General features: G+C 37.8%; 1 protein-coding gene across 6 annotated transcripts in view; it reads left to right on the top strand.

The window, feature by feature from the left end:
• Positions 1 to 12447, top strand: part of LOC143283979 (protocadherin Fat 1-like) — a 270559-nt gene extending 258112 nt beyond the window's left edge. For 4 of the 6 annotated variants that reach the window (XM_076590468.1, XM_076590466.1, XM_076590465.1 and 1 more), the window contains 3 exons: positions 456 to 611; positions 2278 to 2298; positions 6793 to 12447. In XM_076590468.1, coding sequence (XP_076446583.1) covers positions 456 to 611; positions 2278 to 2298; positions 6793 to 7586 — 971 coding nt within the window. In that variant the 3' untranslated portion in view covers positions 7587 to 12447. The remainder of the gene's footprint in view (positions 1 to 455; positions 612 to 2277; positions 2299 to 6792) is intronic. The other 2 variants (XM_076590469.1, XM_076590467.1) reach the window with 1 other exon arrangement.
• Positions 12448 to 16376: the final 3929 nt, after the last annotated feature.

Below are 16376 nucleotides of genomic sequence, written 5' to 3'. Positions count from 1 at the left end.
TTAGGAGCAAAATTCTATATCAAACAGACTTTGCTGTGAAAAGGATTTATAATATGTAGATATGCAAATACATACACATGTATCCGGAACAGGCCGGTCAACCCACAACTGATGCTTTGCCAGAAATATCACCCATTGTACAATTCCGTAGTTTCCCGAGACTGAAGGATGCCTTCATATATATATATATATATATATATATATATATATATATATATATATATATATATATATATATATATATATGACAGAAAGATAGATAACAGATAGCCAGAAGTGCATACACAGACAGGGGAAAAAAATCAGAATGGATAGGTAGCACCTGGCTATAATTAAGGTACAGCAACAATACAACACAATACACAAGATTACAGCTGTTTGATTTAACGTTGCTTTACTTTGTTTGATCTGAGGTGGCAATATGTGTTCAGTCCTTTGTACATCCACTGCCACAGATGACAAACATCGGGACAACATGGCCAAACAAATGCCGGGGCTTCACTCCCCTCAGATCAGCTCGCGGCCCGTAGGGCGAGGGGCGATGGCAGGAGCCCCGGACGCCAGCTCCATGAGTAGTCTGCCCGTGTCGGAGTCCGAGGACGATCTGAACGGTAAGAGGAGAGGGAGGCGGAGAGAGACAGCTCTTCGTTGCGGGTTGAAGGCATGTAGTGACAAGAACCAGGGCCGGCAGGCTGCATGAGGCGATCTTTGCAGAGTTAAGTTTGCTTAGAGTTAAGAACGTTCCTGAGTACGTGGGATTTTCCGTGGAGTTGGGAACATTTTTAACGATAAGTAAACTTAGCGCTGCTCAGTTCGCTCATGCAGTCCTTCCCAGGTTGTGTAGACACAGAGCTAGGACACTTGGTGTTTGATGTCCTGTTTGTGTGTCATATCTTGTGTGTTAGCGCTGTGGTGTTTTTTAGTTGTTGAGATGCTGGTAACGAGATATTTGTGTTACATGTTGGTATTGTGTTGTTGTTGTGGTTTTTTTGTGTATTTGAAAGCTAGGATATTTATTTACAGGAACACAGAAAAGAGGAGATCATTCTGTAGAAGTCAAAAACGGTGTGAGAAAAATTAGAGAAATAATTATCATCTTTGAAGCTGAAGAGAGTGGTCATTGTCAGGAATTTTGTTGTCTGTGTGTTTTATCTATTGTCATTTGTGTGAGGGAAAAGAGAGAAAGTGTGGGATTGTGTGTGAGAGAGGCTAATGTGATGTAGTAGAGGATTTGACTAGGGTAAAATCCAAAATGCTTCAAAGGAGAGTGGTACAGACCAGGTAAGCATTGGAGAAAGCAAACGTGTAATATTGAAGTGTCAGCTCTCAACATCTCTCTCTTTCTCTCTCTGTCTGTCTGTCTGTCTCTCTCTAGCACATAAACAGAAACGTGCACACACCACTTTTTTTTCTTTTTTTTTAATAACTTTGTTTTATTGGTTTTTCAGTGTGTTTGCTTGCGAGAAGTGCATGTATATTGTCAAACAGAATTGTCTATTAAGAAGAAGAAAAAAGTACATGTAACTTTTTTCATATACTTAGTTGGTCACTTTTTAAAAGCATAATTTATATCAAGAATGTTGATGTGAGATTTTAATGACAAAGTAGTTGTTTTAGATTTCTTCTTTTTTTTTTTTTCTTTTCGTTCATTTTAATTTTTATTATTTTGAGACCTCCCCTCTTCCCTCACCCCTTTCCTCCTTCCCCCGTTCACCTTCACAACCATATCAGCTGTTTGTTATGTTTCTTCTTAAGTTATCATTTATTTTCTTTACACTCTTATGTCAACTTTGAACATTATCTCTTGCATCTGGTTTTCAGGATACACGTGTTCTTGCTGGGGTTTTTTTGTCGTTGTTTTTTTTTAGGGGGGAGGTATTGTTTGTTTTTGTTTTGTTTTTCGCTTTTGACATGAAGACATTGTTTTGTTCCTTTTTCTTCTGTTGAACTTATAAGACATTGTTTTTCTTCTGTTGAACTTTAAAACATTGTTTTTTCTGCTGTTGAACTTTTAAGACATTGCTTTCTTCAGACATTGTTGTTCTTATGTTGATTTTTAAAAAAAAATTTTTATGTTTATATTGGTAAGATTTTTTTTTTTCCTAACTGAATGTGATTGGTTGAGAGAAGACACACACACATGGACTTTGTTGTTATTGTTTTGTTGAGAGAAAAGAGACACACACACACACACACACACACACACACACACACACATATGGACTGTGTTGTTATCGTTTTGGGTTACGTTACCTTTTTGTTCTGACTTCTCTGCAGTGTGGCGGGCTCAGAAGAAAGGTAGAGATGGCCGTTTACGTTCCGTTCCGTTACGCAGCCTGTCTTCCTCCTGGTCCTTCCTCCTCTTACTGTTAACCTGCCGTCTTTTTTTTTGTACCTTCTCTCTTCCCTTAACTTGCATCTTCTGGTTCCTGTTTGGCTGGATGGATGTTGTTTATTTATTCATGTAGACGCTTCCATGTCGCGTCCCGAGTTTGCTGTTATGTAGGTGGTGTTTGTTTTTTTTTAGTTGTTTTTTTTTTGTGTGTGTGTGTTTTGTTGTTGTTTTTTTGTGTGTTTTTTTTTGTTTTGTTTTGTTTTGTTTTAGCAGATCTGTTAGTGTTACGGTTGTGGGTTTGTTTTTGGTTTTTTATTGTTTGTGGTTTTTTTGCGGGTTTTTTTGTAATTGTTTGTTTGGTTGATTGGTTTTTATATTCTTTGTTCTTTTTTTTTTCCTTTCTTTTTTTTTATAATTATTATTATTAGTGCAGTTTCTTTGTGTTTATTGCATTTATCAGAAATTTGGTTGTTCAGTGGATGATTGTTGCACATTTTTTTTCTTTTCTTTGAATCACTCTTGATATTTCTTTTTTTTTTTTTTTTTTTCTTTTTTTTAATTCTCTCCATTGGAGTTTATTGAAGAGCATTCACTTTATATCTCATGAGCTCATACCCCCCCCATCCCCCCAGCTTCCTGCATTGGTGTCAGTTCCCCTCATGCTTATTGACAAATTGTTTGCCCCTGTCATCCGTTCCATGTGTATCCTGTATGTGTGTATGTGTGTGTGTTGTTCTTGTTCCGGAATCTACCATCATCAGTGTGTGTAGACCTGTCTGTGGTGCTTGTATCACCCACCCGCCTACCCCTACCCCGGCTCTTACCCCTTCCATATCTCGTGCATGGCATGTGAAGTAAATGATATAGTCCGTCATCATAGCCTGGAGAGACGGGGGTTTTTTTGCTTTTTTTTTTGTTTGTTTGTTTGTTTGTTTGTTTGTTTTGTCTTGTCCCGTGCTGAATGTATAACAAGAAAGAGAGTTTTCCATTCTTCTTCTTCTTCCTCTTCCCCCCACCCCTCTGCCCGCCTCCCCACCCCCCCCACCCCCCAACCCCCTCCCCTCTCTCTCTCTCTCTCTCTCTGTCATGTCCTTTTCCTCTCCCCATTTCCCTGGCTGCTCTCTCCCTCCCTCTCCACCCTTGCATGCACTCATGTCCACTCTGTGCTTTTTTTTTTCTCTCACTCTCATTTCAGTGGTTGTTAAAGGGTTAATTGTTGTTGTCGTTTCTTTTCTTTTCTTTTTTTTTTTTCTTTTGTCCCTGTGAGATGCAGAAAGAATTACATGCTCTAGTATGACTTGATTTGGAGAAGAAAAAAACAAAAAAAACTCACAGGAACGAAGGTTGCTGTGTGTTTAGCAATGTTTACCTTTTTTCAGAAATATGGGTGAAGCAGGCCTCAGGTAAATCACCTAGACTGTCCTTTTTTTTCTCTTTTTTTTCCCCCCACTGGTTCTTATCCAGTTGTACTTCATCTGGTTATGTGTTTGTTCATGTCTCTTAAGGTTCTCAAGCTCCACAGTAAAAGCACTGACAGCAGAAATGTTGTGCTGCACCAAAAGACTTCCTTCTGTGACAAGAGTGTGTGTCTTTAGAAAGTTCGCCTTACTTGTGTTTGTGTGTGTGTCTGTGTCTGTGTGTGTTTCCTATGCATCAGTGTACATTCACCACCACAAAAGTCTTTGTTTTAGAAATGTATGACCAGTTGTGTGTGTGTTTTTTGTTGTTGTTTTTTTTTTGTTCTTTTTTTTTTGATAATGTTGTACATAATCAGCCAAGAAATTTGTGTGTGGTTTCACACAATAGACACAGAGGGAAGACTTCCAAACTGAGAGACAGGGTAAGACCCAGACCATCCAAAATGAAAGATCTGTTATAGAAAATATTATGTACTTAAAGAAAGAAAAGAAGAAGAAGGGAGAGAGAGGGGAAAAAATGATGTGGTCAGTTTATGCTGTTTATGCTTGTGGGATTATAGTTTTGTTTTCTTCAGTTTTGTCATCTTCTGCTGTTGTTTTTCAAGTAGTTGTGCACAAGCAGATGAATGTGCATGTTTTCATCATATTTGTGTGAACAGTTTCCTGTGAGTAGCCTTTGAACTTGGTAGCCTCTGACTCCGGTAGCCTCTGATCCTGGTAGCCTCTGACCGTGGTAGTAGTTTGTTGTGGCCCTCACCTGCTGAAGTGTCCATCTAAAGTACTGGCCCTTTTGTGCCATTCCTTTCGCACTGAGAATAGAGACAGTCAGCACTAAAGTGAAAGCACTCTGTATCCAGGAGAGAACTTGAACAATGTTTGGTTTTTTTTGTTTTTTGGGTTTTTTTGTTTTTTTTCAAAACTGCTGTTGAAATAGATGACAGAGGATTTTTTTTTTTTTTTTCATCTGGGTAGTTTTACTCTGATTTCCATGGGAAGTACATGTTCGTGTTTTCATAACCTACAAAACGCTGACATGAATTTCAGGATTTGACGCGTATCATTTGAAATTCTGCGGGCATGTATATAAATTTCCATAGAGGGGGTTAAAGCTTTCTAGCATTTCTGTAACCTTGTGAGATGGAAAAGGCTCTGTCCTGAACTCACTTAATTTCAGTGCCCCCTGTCAGTTTTGTATTCTAAATGCATTTTGAATTCCGTTTTCTCAGAACGAAGTTTCACACTTGCGACGGTGTCATTATCTGACAGTAGACTGGTTCAAACCTCCACCTGCAAATATCAGATTTGAACTCTTGGATTTTTTTAACCTCTCTTTTCCAAGTGTCTTCGAATGACTTTTTATGTTGAAAAAGAAATGGTTTTTGGTTTCTTTATCAAAAAAACTGAACAACAACAACAAAAAACAAAAAAACCACACACTTACCAATTGCATGAAAAAAAAAAAAGATTTGAGAATGGTGAAGCAAATGAAAAGATTTACGTTGCATAGTAGTGGCTTGGACGAATTTGTTATGCATTCTTTCTTAATAATAATAAACTGTTTTGCATAGATATAGATTATCAGATAAGTTTATCTAGCCTGTAAAGTATGCTCTTCCTTTCTGAATGACTTACCTTTGTACATGAATCATAATATGCTGACTTTGTTGATGACTGCATGCAGATTGTTCAATATATCTGACTCATATATTTTACTGCAGTGTATAGGTTGATGCTGCCCTTACCCATATCCATATCCAATGTACAGTGCTTCCGACTGTTACAGTGTATGTTGAACCTAATCACCAGTGTACAGCATTTGAACATTATCAGCCGAAAGCTGCTGGTCAGTTTCTGGAAACTGTGCATGATTTTTTGCTCTTTCTTATTATTGGTCATTCTGGAAGAATTTAAAGATCAGACTTGGTTTTTCCATCTCTCTCTCTCTCTCTCTCTTTCCACTTCACTTTCTTTCTCCTCTATTTTAAACATAAGAAGTATATACATATTGCTTCAACGACCTTTTATCTTCTCTCTGATACAGAGGTACCTGTCGCCGTTAGAACTAAGCTTTGTGAGCACTTGGTTATGGAGAGCACATTTCTGTCCACATGTTAATTGGAACATCACAGCATGTCCGCATGCACAGACAGAGCAGTTACTTGTCCTCAATGATTTCTTCTTTATTATTATTATTATTATTATTATCTGCTGGCACAAATGTCAATCACAGATACGGAATTTTTTTAATCATGGGGAAAGTGCTTGTGCTATTTTCTTTTTTTACCTTTTTTGGGGGGTTTGTTTTATTTTTTGAATAAAGATAAAATTGCTGTTTGGGAAAGTGTTTTTTTTTTTGTTTTTGTTTTTTTTTTTGCTTTGGAAATGGATTATTTTATGCTTGGAAAAAGGTGATAATGGTTAGATAAATCCTTAGTGGCCAACAAAAGATTATTTTTTGGATTTTGCATGTAAATTGCTTTTTAATTTGAATCTGGTGTGAGTCATTTCTGTATAAGGTTCTTTCTGTGAGTTATGAAACTGAAGAAAAACAGTGGCCAGTTATATAATACTTGTTTGAAATGACGCTCTTTATTTCTATAAGTTGATAAAAAATATATATATATAAAAGTCATAGGCTTGTTACTTTCTCGAAAGTTTTTATCTTTCTTAATGTTCTTTCTCTCTTAGTTTAAATTGATAGTTCTTTTTCCATAGATGCACACAATTCCAGTGATAGTTTGTAGAGGTTTTATATGGTTCTGTGTTGTTGTTTCTTACAAATTTTTGATTATTGGATTGTATTTAGTTGTTAGAGTTGTCTACTCTAGAAACACTTCTGGTATTTTTTTTTTGTGACCTATGTTTTTTTCAAATAGATTCAGTGTTAAACTGTTGATTACAAGAAGCTCATGTCTGCAAAATAGCAAGAAGTTTATAATGTTTATTATAAGATGTGTGTATTTCAGCCAGCAGGTTTACTTCAAACTGTGTGACCATGAAGTGCCAACACTAAAGCAGTGACCAACCTGACTGTTCCAGGCTACCACTGGGACACCTCGGACTGGGCCCCACGCACGTCCTTGCCCAACATCAGCGAGATCCCAGCCAATGAGGTTGTGGATTCTTCCTCCTCCACACCCCCTAGCGACGACAGCAATGAGCATGTTCCGGCCATGGCGGCAGCCACGGCCTCCGCTGTCAACTCCATGACGCAGGGCATCAGTGCTATCCCTGACCCAGACTACATGACGGACTCGGAGTACGTGGGCGAGACAGAGAACGAGCTGGACCTGGATGATCGCGACGAGCTGAACCCTCCCTTCGCTGACCTGCCCAGCTATGATCAGCTGCTGTCACTGAGAGACTTGAACGACAGTTACGAGCTGCCCCAGAACCTCAACGTGCACCCCGACCAGTACCTCCCCTACTACCACCCCAACTTTGACCAGGACAGCGTCAACGGTCTGCAGACGGAGGAGGAGAATGGGAACCTGAGCGACGAGCAGAACAACGAGGTGGATGCAGCCGTGGCTCAGAGCGTGGCGGAGAGGACCGCCCGCAGACAGCCCCCGGGCCGTGTCTTCCTGTCGCCCGGCTACGTGACCAGCGGGGAATACACCACGGACGTGGAGCCTCCGTCACGGGCCTCCTTCATCGACGACATGTCCATGAGCGTCGGTGGTTACACCTCCAACGCATCCTGCTCCGACATCTCCGGCCTGTGTGAAATCGAGGACTCTGAAATCAACAACAGTGACGATGACGATGATGTGGACGACGACAATGAGGACATTTCCCCGTGCTTACCCTCCCACCTGCACACTCAGGTGTGAAGAAGAAGTGTTGTTCTGTGGTTCCCCTTTCTTCCCCATGTGACCTTCAGTGCTGAGCAAAAATCACAGGTGACGGTGAACATTGACTCCCATCATCCAACCTGAACAACTGAACTAGGACTGTGGCTAGACACCCTGAACTGTGACAGCTGAACTGTGTGTGGGTGTGGAGGGGGAGTAGCAGTGTCATTGCTGGCCTTTGACAGTGCATGTTGCTGTGTGACTGAGACAGCAGTCAGAGCCTGGCTGAACTGTTGAACATGTGTGTGACCATCAGCCCTCTGGCTATCACTGTGAACAGACAGAGAATGCATACCTGTGGTAAGGGATGTATACTGGATGCAAAGCTTGACCCACAAGCTGAAGAGAGGCATGTCCTGTACGATAAGCACTTTTTAGAACATCATCCACAGTAGTGACAGAAAATGTTATGACAGTTTTTTGTTGTTCTTTTTTCAAGCTGAGTTTTTAGTGTAAAACATTTCCAAATGCTCAGTGCTTAGTGTAAAGCATTTCCAAACGTCAGATCTTGTTTCCATAGGAATAAATGATAAAGAGAAGAGAAAGAAAATGTTGAAGACCGAAAAAGAAGTGAGCAGCTGCACAAATACTTCAGGGACGGGGACAACTTTGTTGTTCAAACTGTTCAGGTTGTTACACAGGCTCTAGATTTGCTCTTTTCAGTGCCATCAGCTTCTGCATTCAAACCAAAGCGCGAAATCGTCAGTCTGCATCACAAACATGTTTCTCCAAGTCAGTGTAGCAAACCTTGAAAGTGTGAGTGTGTGTGTGTGTGTGTGTGTGTCTACATGTGCATTTCTGGGGGAAAGAGAAGAATCAAAGAAGGAAAGAAAACAGAGGAAGATGGAAACAAGACAAGAAAGGAAAGAAAAGTAATAAAGAAGGAAAAAAGCAACACTTGTACACGTGTGAAAATAGCATTTGAAGTATTAAAAAAAAAATTTAAAAAAGAAGAAGAAGAAGAAGAAGCACGGAAAATGTGTACTTAGCAATGACATGAAGTGGAGGGGGAACAAAACATTCAGGGATAGGTTTGAAACATGTATTTCTTTCCTGGTTGTTAAACACAAATTTTAATTCCATGTTTTTAAGTCTTTGTCAGTGAACTACTAATGTGTAACATAAGGTCACATTCACATAAAAATACAAGTAAATAAATCAGAAGAAGAAAAAGGAAATTGGATCATGGATGGGAAGGAAAGGATTTCTTATTTTTTCAAAACAGGAAGAAGTATGATGATGATAAAGATGACACTGATGACTGAAGTATCTCTGTCAGTTACACTGTAGGAAAAAGATAATGAAGACAAAATTTGGTATGTATTTGTGAAAACAAGGTTCCATTTATCATTAAAGATTCTGGCAGTTTTTTGTTGTTTTTTTTTGTTTTTTTTGTTTGTTTTTTTTTCAGTTTTGTGTGTGATTCTGTCAAATATAGAACACGGCAATAATTTAATTTAGGTTGTTCGTCTTTTTTGTTCCATCAGTGTTTGAAGTACGTATCTACCTGATATATAGAAATGGAACAGGTTTTCCATCATATCACAGATCAAGTTTTACATGAGCTTTACAGTTCAGTTTGTGACAGCATGATTTTGGATTTTTTTTTTGATTTTTTTTTTTTAGCACATTGCTATTACTGAAACGTTCTATGTATTTCTTTCTTTTACGAAAACAAGATGAGAATTTTCAGATTTAAGTTTGTATTTTTTTAAGACTGGTTTGAACAGGGATTTTGTTTTCCTGTTCTTTGTATTTTAATAGAAATGATGTATCTGGGCAATGACTTAGCGAATTCAGTAATTGTACGCTGTAGGGATAAGGTTTTATTTTGGCCTTTTCTTTTCTTGCCTATATTTTGTCATGAGCCTTCCTCTCCACACTACCTTGCAGCCTTTGATTTGTTTGTGGTGATTCATAAATTGGTGTGTGTGTGTGTGATGTGATGAGCAAGAGAGAGAGTCCTTTTTTTTTTAGCACTAGATCTTATTTCTTTAGTGCACCACCAATGGAATGCTACTTAGGATTAAACAAAGCTAAACAAATGACACCAGGTCTGTCCTCACCTGTTTCAGTTCAGTATTTCCACTGGACTTCAAATGTTCAGCAAAAGAACTGAGGTCCAAGCATGCATTCTTGATGATGATTGTTTCACTTTGATTTGATTTGTGCTGCCATATGTTCCAAGACATAGTGATCAAGTCAGTGGCTGCCTGTGTGTGTGTGTGTGTGTGTGTGTTTGCATGCATGTATGTATGTTAGTATGTGAGCATGTGCACTTTTACAAAGTGCTTTTATATTTTTTTAAGATTTAATTGAGTCTTGAGCAACCAATAGTGCATGAAATGTAACCATGCTTTTGTCAATAATCAATGATTATGGATGGAAACAATAGCAAAACCTTTCATGCTAATTTGAAAGACGTACATACATACCATAGCTGAAAAAAGATTTGGTACATAGATAACAAATAACCAGCTCTAGGAAGATGGAATAGAATCTGCAAACTAAATATTAGTTATGATATCCAGAACTTTCTAGATTAAACAAAAACAGCAACAAAAAAATCATACTCTTTTCCACTGTGTGATTATGCAGCAGTATCATTGTTTTGAATAATTTCGAAGAAGGGACAAACTATTTGTGAAACATCCATTTATATGTATTACATTTTCAAAGAGAACACTTGAAGTTTGTTTGAATCCAGCTAGGATCTCGTCATTGCAGTGCCTCATCAGAGTGTTTGATTGCAATGGATTGAAGGTTGTGAGAAATTTTCTTATATGCAGTGTCATACACGGATATATATATATATATATATATATAGTGAACATCGTCTTTGTGACTTTGCCACAATTCATCCCTTTGCATTAATCAAAGCATACCTGAGTTAAGTTGGCAAAAAAATTTTATTTGTTTTCTTCTCCTTCTTCTTCTCTATCTTTTTTTTTTCAGTATAGAAAGACACATGTTTGCTGGGTTGCATGAGTTATCAATGTCAAGTTGGAATGTTGTAATATGTTTAAAGCATTCTTTCTGATGTTAGTATCTGCCATGTAACTAAGATATACATAAGCACACTGTTTTATTGTCATCTTTCTTATTTCCTAACTTGTTTCAGCACAGCTTTTGCTTTCTGTTTTGGCACAAAATTTGAATGTCAGCCTGTGTCAGCACAATTTTTGATGTTCAGTTGCTTTCTCTCTCTCTCTCTCTCTCTCTCTCTCTCTCTCTCTCTCCTCTCCCTCCTGTCTGTGCCTTTATTTTCCTGACCTTGCAAAGGTATTTCACTTTGTATGTTGTACCTTGAACTGTTCGTGTACAAGCCTTAATGAATTAAAGGTAAAAAATGATTTAAAATGTGAAGTAAGATTATAGAAGTTGATTTATCCCCCTTTTTATTCTTTAGGAAAAAAAAAAGGACAAGAACTTTCATATTATATATAATCATCATGTTCATGTCTCTCATGGACTTGTTTGGATCGTATGGTTTTGAAGATGATTTTGAAGTACCATGTCAGTGATTGAGTAATGTGACGGTGCTCAAGATTTGTTTGTTGTCGTTTTCTTTTCTTCCTGACTTGGTCCTTTTTTTCTTTCTTTTTTTCTTTTCTTTCTTTTCTTTTTATTTTTTTTTGTAATTATTTCGTTCTCCTTCTCTGTTTTTCCCCCTGAACGAGTTTATTTTGTACAGAATGTCGACAACACTGATACTTTCGAGTTTAAATTATTGCCAGTCAAGACATGACATTATATAAAAGAATTTATTTTCCTCTTGACAACAGAAGCCCAGATCTGCTTTTCATTTTCTTTGTCAGTTATGTTCGTTATTTTCTCATGCAGGAAAAAAAAAATCAGTAGATTACAGACATGTTTCATGTTTTGGCCTCGTGGATAAATGTTTTTTTGTGACTCTAATGTTGTTGTCATTGTCATTAAATTGATATTGTGCATTCTTTTTGGTGTAGACTTTCAAAATCTAATCAAAGCATACTCATTGTTCATATTGATAATAGTTTTGTGAAAGTGTTCAGAATAACATGAGGCATGTTGTTTTGGTCTTATATCTGGTTCTAGTGTTGTGTCTCGCATTTTTCATACGGATCAATCAAATTATAAAAAGTCCAATTTAATGACGATGTTTATGGGACAGAGAGCATATTTGTTGGGTTTTTGTTATGTAGATATGCATGTGTGCACTCATATTCATGTGTGTGGCTGTGTATGGCAATATATTTTGGGTGCACAGTGAGAGTGTACATATTTCTAACTGAGAGAGAAAGTGTGTTTGTTTGTCTGTGCATGTTTTGAGTATATGTTAGTGTCAGCACAAGAATGCATCTCCATGTGCAGTGACTTGGCTGCCACTGTTTGTAGAGTTAAAAGCAAAATGTGTTGAAAATGTTGATTCACATCCATAAAGCATTCGTCATGACTGTGGTTTTGTATCTTTTTGTGATCATGCCCTCCATTTTCATCCAGCTGACCTGAAAAATGTATGACATGAAGATGGATGAATGATTATAAATGTGCAATGCATAAAAGAACATGATGTTAATAACTGGATGTTGTGTGTCTTGCCAAAATGAAAAAGAGAAAAGTAATAATAAATATTTGCTACTGTCTAAAAAAAATAAATAATATTGGCTGTTATCTAAAAGAAATGTTAAGTGACCACCAGAAAACACAAAAAACAAACAAAAACTCTTACATCCATTATTGGATGTTGCAAAACTGAATCTGGGTTATTCTGTTGTGACTGTATGTGTGGCCAAAACTGCCCTTGAAATTTCACACATTGATACGTTTGATATTGTGAAATTAAATATGACAGATTTATGATGTTGATGGATTCTTGTTTTGTTTTTTTGTCTGAATGGTTGTGTATGAAAATGTTTCTTCTTCTTCTTCTCTTTTTTCGTTTGTTTTCATGGGCTGCAACTTCAGCATTCATTTGCACAGGTATACAGTTTGACTTTTATGAAAATGAACATTTTTACCATGCCATTGGGCAGTCATTTGTTCTCATGTGTGTGAACACAGGGTGTTTAATGTGCATTTTTGATCATCTACATGTTAAATGTGTATGAAGGAGAGTGAGCCACAGCAGGTGTGTGCATATACTGACCTGGGAGGTTGGAAAATTCCCCACCTATAACCCACCATGCACTTCTGCTGGGATTCAAACAATTTAAAGGACTCCCAGATTAAAAAATCCCATGCTCTGAACATTGTTTTCATGCAGTTCATTTCTGAATTTATTAGAATTGATAAAATCAAACTCTCTCTTTCTCTCGCTTTCCCATTACATGCTCACATACAAAAACAGATGAATTAAAAAAAAAGGTACCTGATCTGTGCACAAAAGCAACACGCTGATAAGGCCTTGAGAGCCTTCCCTAGGTTTATGTGAAACAGTGGCATAAAATGAAATAAAATATTGGAATAAACAAATAAGAAATTAGATTAAAATTAAGTGAATTGAAATGAAGTGAAAGATAAGCAGAAGGCAAATGATTCAGAAAATCAGTCCATTAATTAATAATCAAACATGGGCAACAGAATCTGTAACACATGTACTTATTCTTCTGTATGTGTACACATACATAAGGAAGGGATCTGTAGCACATCTGCATGAATATTGACTCAGAATATCAGGAGAAAAGAAAATCACACTTAAAACACAAAATTAAGGAAAAACCTACTATTTAAAGTTGTTGTTTTTGTTGAGTCAGAAGTCAATGAGGTCCTTATTCCTGAACTGTACAGGATGGTATGTTGATCCTTTTCCCCATCGGCCAAATATATTTTCTCAAAACCCACCTGATTTGTCTACCAGTCATTGGTCTTTTCTCGTGCCCAGTTGTACAGCCACTGACACTTTCTCTTCTGACAACTAATCAAATACTTTCCACTGTTCTTACAAGAAATTCCTATTATGAATAAATTTTCCTGTGGCTGTTTAGTCAACCAATCACAGACACATAAAGAATTACTTTTGTAATTAAATGTTCTTGTGGCTGTTCAGTCAACCAGTCACAGATGCTTTCTGCTACTCATGTCATCCAGTCACAACCATTTTCTCCGCCTCTGTCAATCACGAGCATTCTACCCCCCTCTCCCCCTCCCGACCCCCCACATCCCTCCCCACTCTCTCTCTGGCTTTCTAACATTACATAAAATATGCAACTATGCATTCAGCTATGTTACATTACTATTATCAAAAGTGACTTTAAAAAAACAACAACTAAATGTGCATTGGTAGCACAAAAGTTAACATGAAAGAAAAAGGAAACACTATTAAAAAGCTGAAATGGGTAAACAACAGATGGTTCATGTATGCTGACAAGAGAAGCAACACCGGCGCAGAAAGGTAAAGATGACAAGATTCTTAATTAACTGATCGTAGCTCAACAAGTACCACATTCTTTTGATAACGCTGTGTTGACCAATTAACATGATGGCAACCGAACCCTTTTTCAATGTTCAAGAAGAACATTATACAGGAAGAAGAATTAATTAAAATCCATAAAGCATGCATACCGACCTACAGATTTTGTTTTCACTGTGTGTTTAATTTAATGTTATTTTTGGTTAGATCTACAGCAAACTCCACACAGACATGGTGACCAGAAGGTATACAGCTCAAGCTGTTGGAGGTAAGTATAAACCACTGCTGTCTTCTTCTTCCTTGGCTTGGACTGGCTTCTGACAAACATGTGTAGTCCAGCAATGGAGTCTGCTGAGCTAACTGGGTATGATAAGTATGATAAGTCCATAGCTCAGAAATAACTCAATCTAAAAGGCTAAAACTATATATATGTGATGCTGCTGGTTAGTTGTTCTTACCTGAGCCAGTGTGCTGACCCAGAATGGCCTGGAACAGCTCCAACAAAGGAATATCAGTGAGGCTGGGTGGCAGGTTGTTCCACTGACGAAAGGTTCTGGGAAAGAAATTGTTACTCTCCTGACCTTGCACCATCTGACTTCCGCCTCATTCTAACCATGAAGTCATTCTTGAAGGGCTGGCACTTCCCATTAATTTTGATGAAACACATATTTCCGAGGTCAAGTCATGGCTTCTGGTGCAACCTGCAGACTTCTACAGGCAATGTCTTCACAGCTGCATAAAGGGATGTGAAAAGTGTGTCACACGTGGTGGTACCAATGTAGAGAAAGACTAATAACTGTGCCAAGTTTGGCTCCTCTCAGTCCATGGGAAGTGGGTCAGGGGAAGTCTTTTCAGTGAACATCCCTCATGTGTGGCACAGCAATTAATCTGGGCATATGCATGTTTTTGCTTTTATTTATTTATCTATTCGTTATCATTACTGCAAACAATACCAAATGAAACTGGCATCAACTGCACACTTGTAAGAGTTGCGCAAGTAGTAGTAGTAGTTGTAGTATACCTAGTTGTAGTAGTAGTAGCAGTAGTAGGACAGGGACAAAGCAAGCTTCGAAGCATTTAAACAGTCCCTTCATAACATTTTAGTAGATTTTGGTCAAGGTTTGACGCTTCATTATTCCTCAAACTCTCTAGAAATGGTTAAGAATTTTGCTGATTGTCTAGTTCATTCTTGAATGAGTTAGTAGATGGTGCTTGTTTCAGCTGAGATGGCAGTTGCATGATCACATACATTAGAAACTTGATTACCAAAGCAAAACTTACTTGATAGTATTTGAACGTTGTACAAAAACATTTTTTCCATCAGTATTGCTTGTGGAACTGTACTGAGGTGCAGAGAATAACTTGATCCCAAGACACATCAATATGACCATTGTAGAGCTTATATATTTCTCAATGAGATCACCATGCACATATCCCGGCTTCTACCCTCAGGAGAAAATGATTTTAAGTAAGTTATTTTATCATTGTAAGTCATGTGCCTACACATTCATGCGCAAGCTTTGTGGCTCTTCTCTGCAGCCTTTTAACTGCAACAGATTGTCACTTCAGACAAGGACACTGGCTACACAGTGTTTCTATACTCCAAGTGAGGTCACACCAGAGCTTTGTACACACACACACACACACACACACACACACATATATATATCACAGTCAAGATAAGCAAAAGTTCTTTTGATTATTGAAGTCAATTGATTTGCTTTAATTATGCACTGATGATTGTGTAGGTCAAATGAAAGATTTTTTTTTTTTAAAGTAACTCCAAGGTCTTTTCATTTTCACATGTTTTGACGCTGTAGCATTATTTAGTTGCTTATGTTAAAAGGGGGGTAGAGTAGTGGTGGGGGTAGGGGTTGAGTAGGGGTAGGTGTAGAAGGTGAAGAGGTAGAGTAGGATAACAGGCAGAGGATAGGTGCACAATCCACTCTCTCCTCGTACCACAGCAGGGTCTTTTAGAAAGATGAATTGAGGTGTTTATTTCTCTAACTTAACAGCACACCTGGAACACACACAATATTAAAACCCAGGTTAAATCAATACCAAAACATATGCTAAACATAATTGCACTGATGTAACAGAACATCATTATGTTGTCTGGACAAGTAAACAATTCCACAAATAACCTTTCTCCATTCTGACACTCAATGTCTAGCCGTACACTCTCTCCTCAAAGAGATCTATGTAAAAATGTAAAACAAGCTTCATATAGCTTCATATAGCTTACCATCAACAATCAGTGGCACATAAGTTAATGTGCACCAAATATATGACTAACAAATACTAACTCCCAGTGTTTAACTCCTGTCAAACCACCATAGAATAATAGCTGTCGCACCAAGTATGTGGCAGACAATTAC

Source organism: Babylonia areolata, chromosome 7 (assembly GCF_041734735.1).
Source record: "Babylonia areolata isolate BAREFJ2019XMU chromosome 7, ASM4173473v1, whole genome shotgun sequence".
Classification (NCBI taxonomy): Eukaryota; Metazoa; Mollusca; class Gastropoda; order Neogastropoda; family Buccinidae; genus Babylonia; species Babylonia areolata.
The sequence above is the reverse complement of the archived record's forward strand: the minus strand, read 5'-3'. Positions and strand labels throughout refer to the sequence as shown.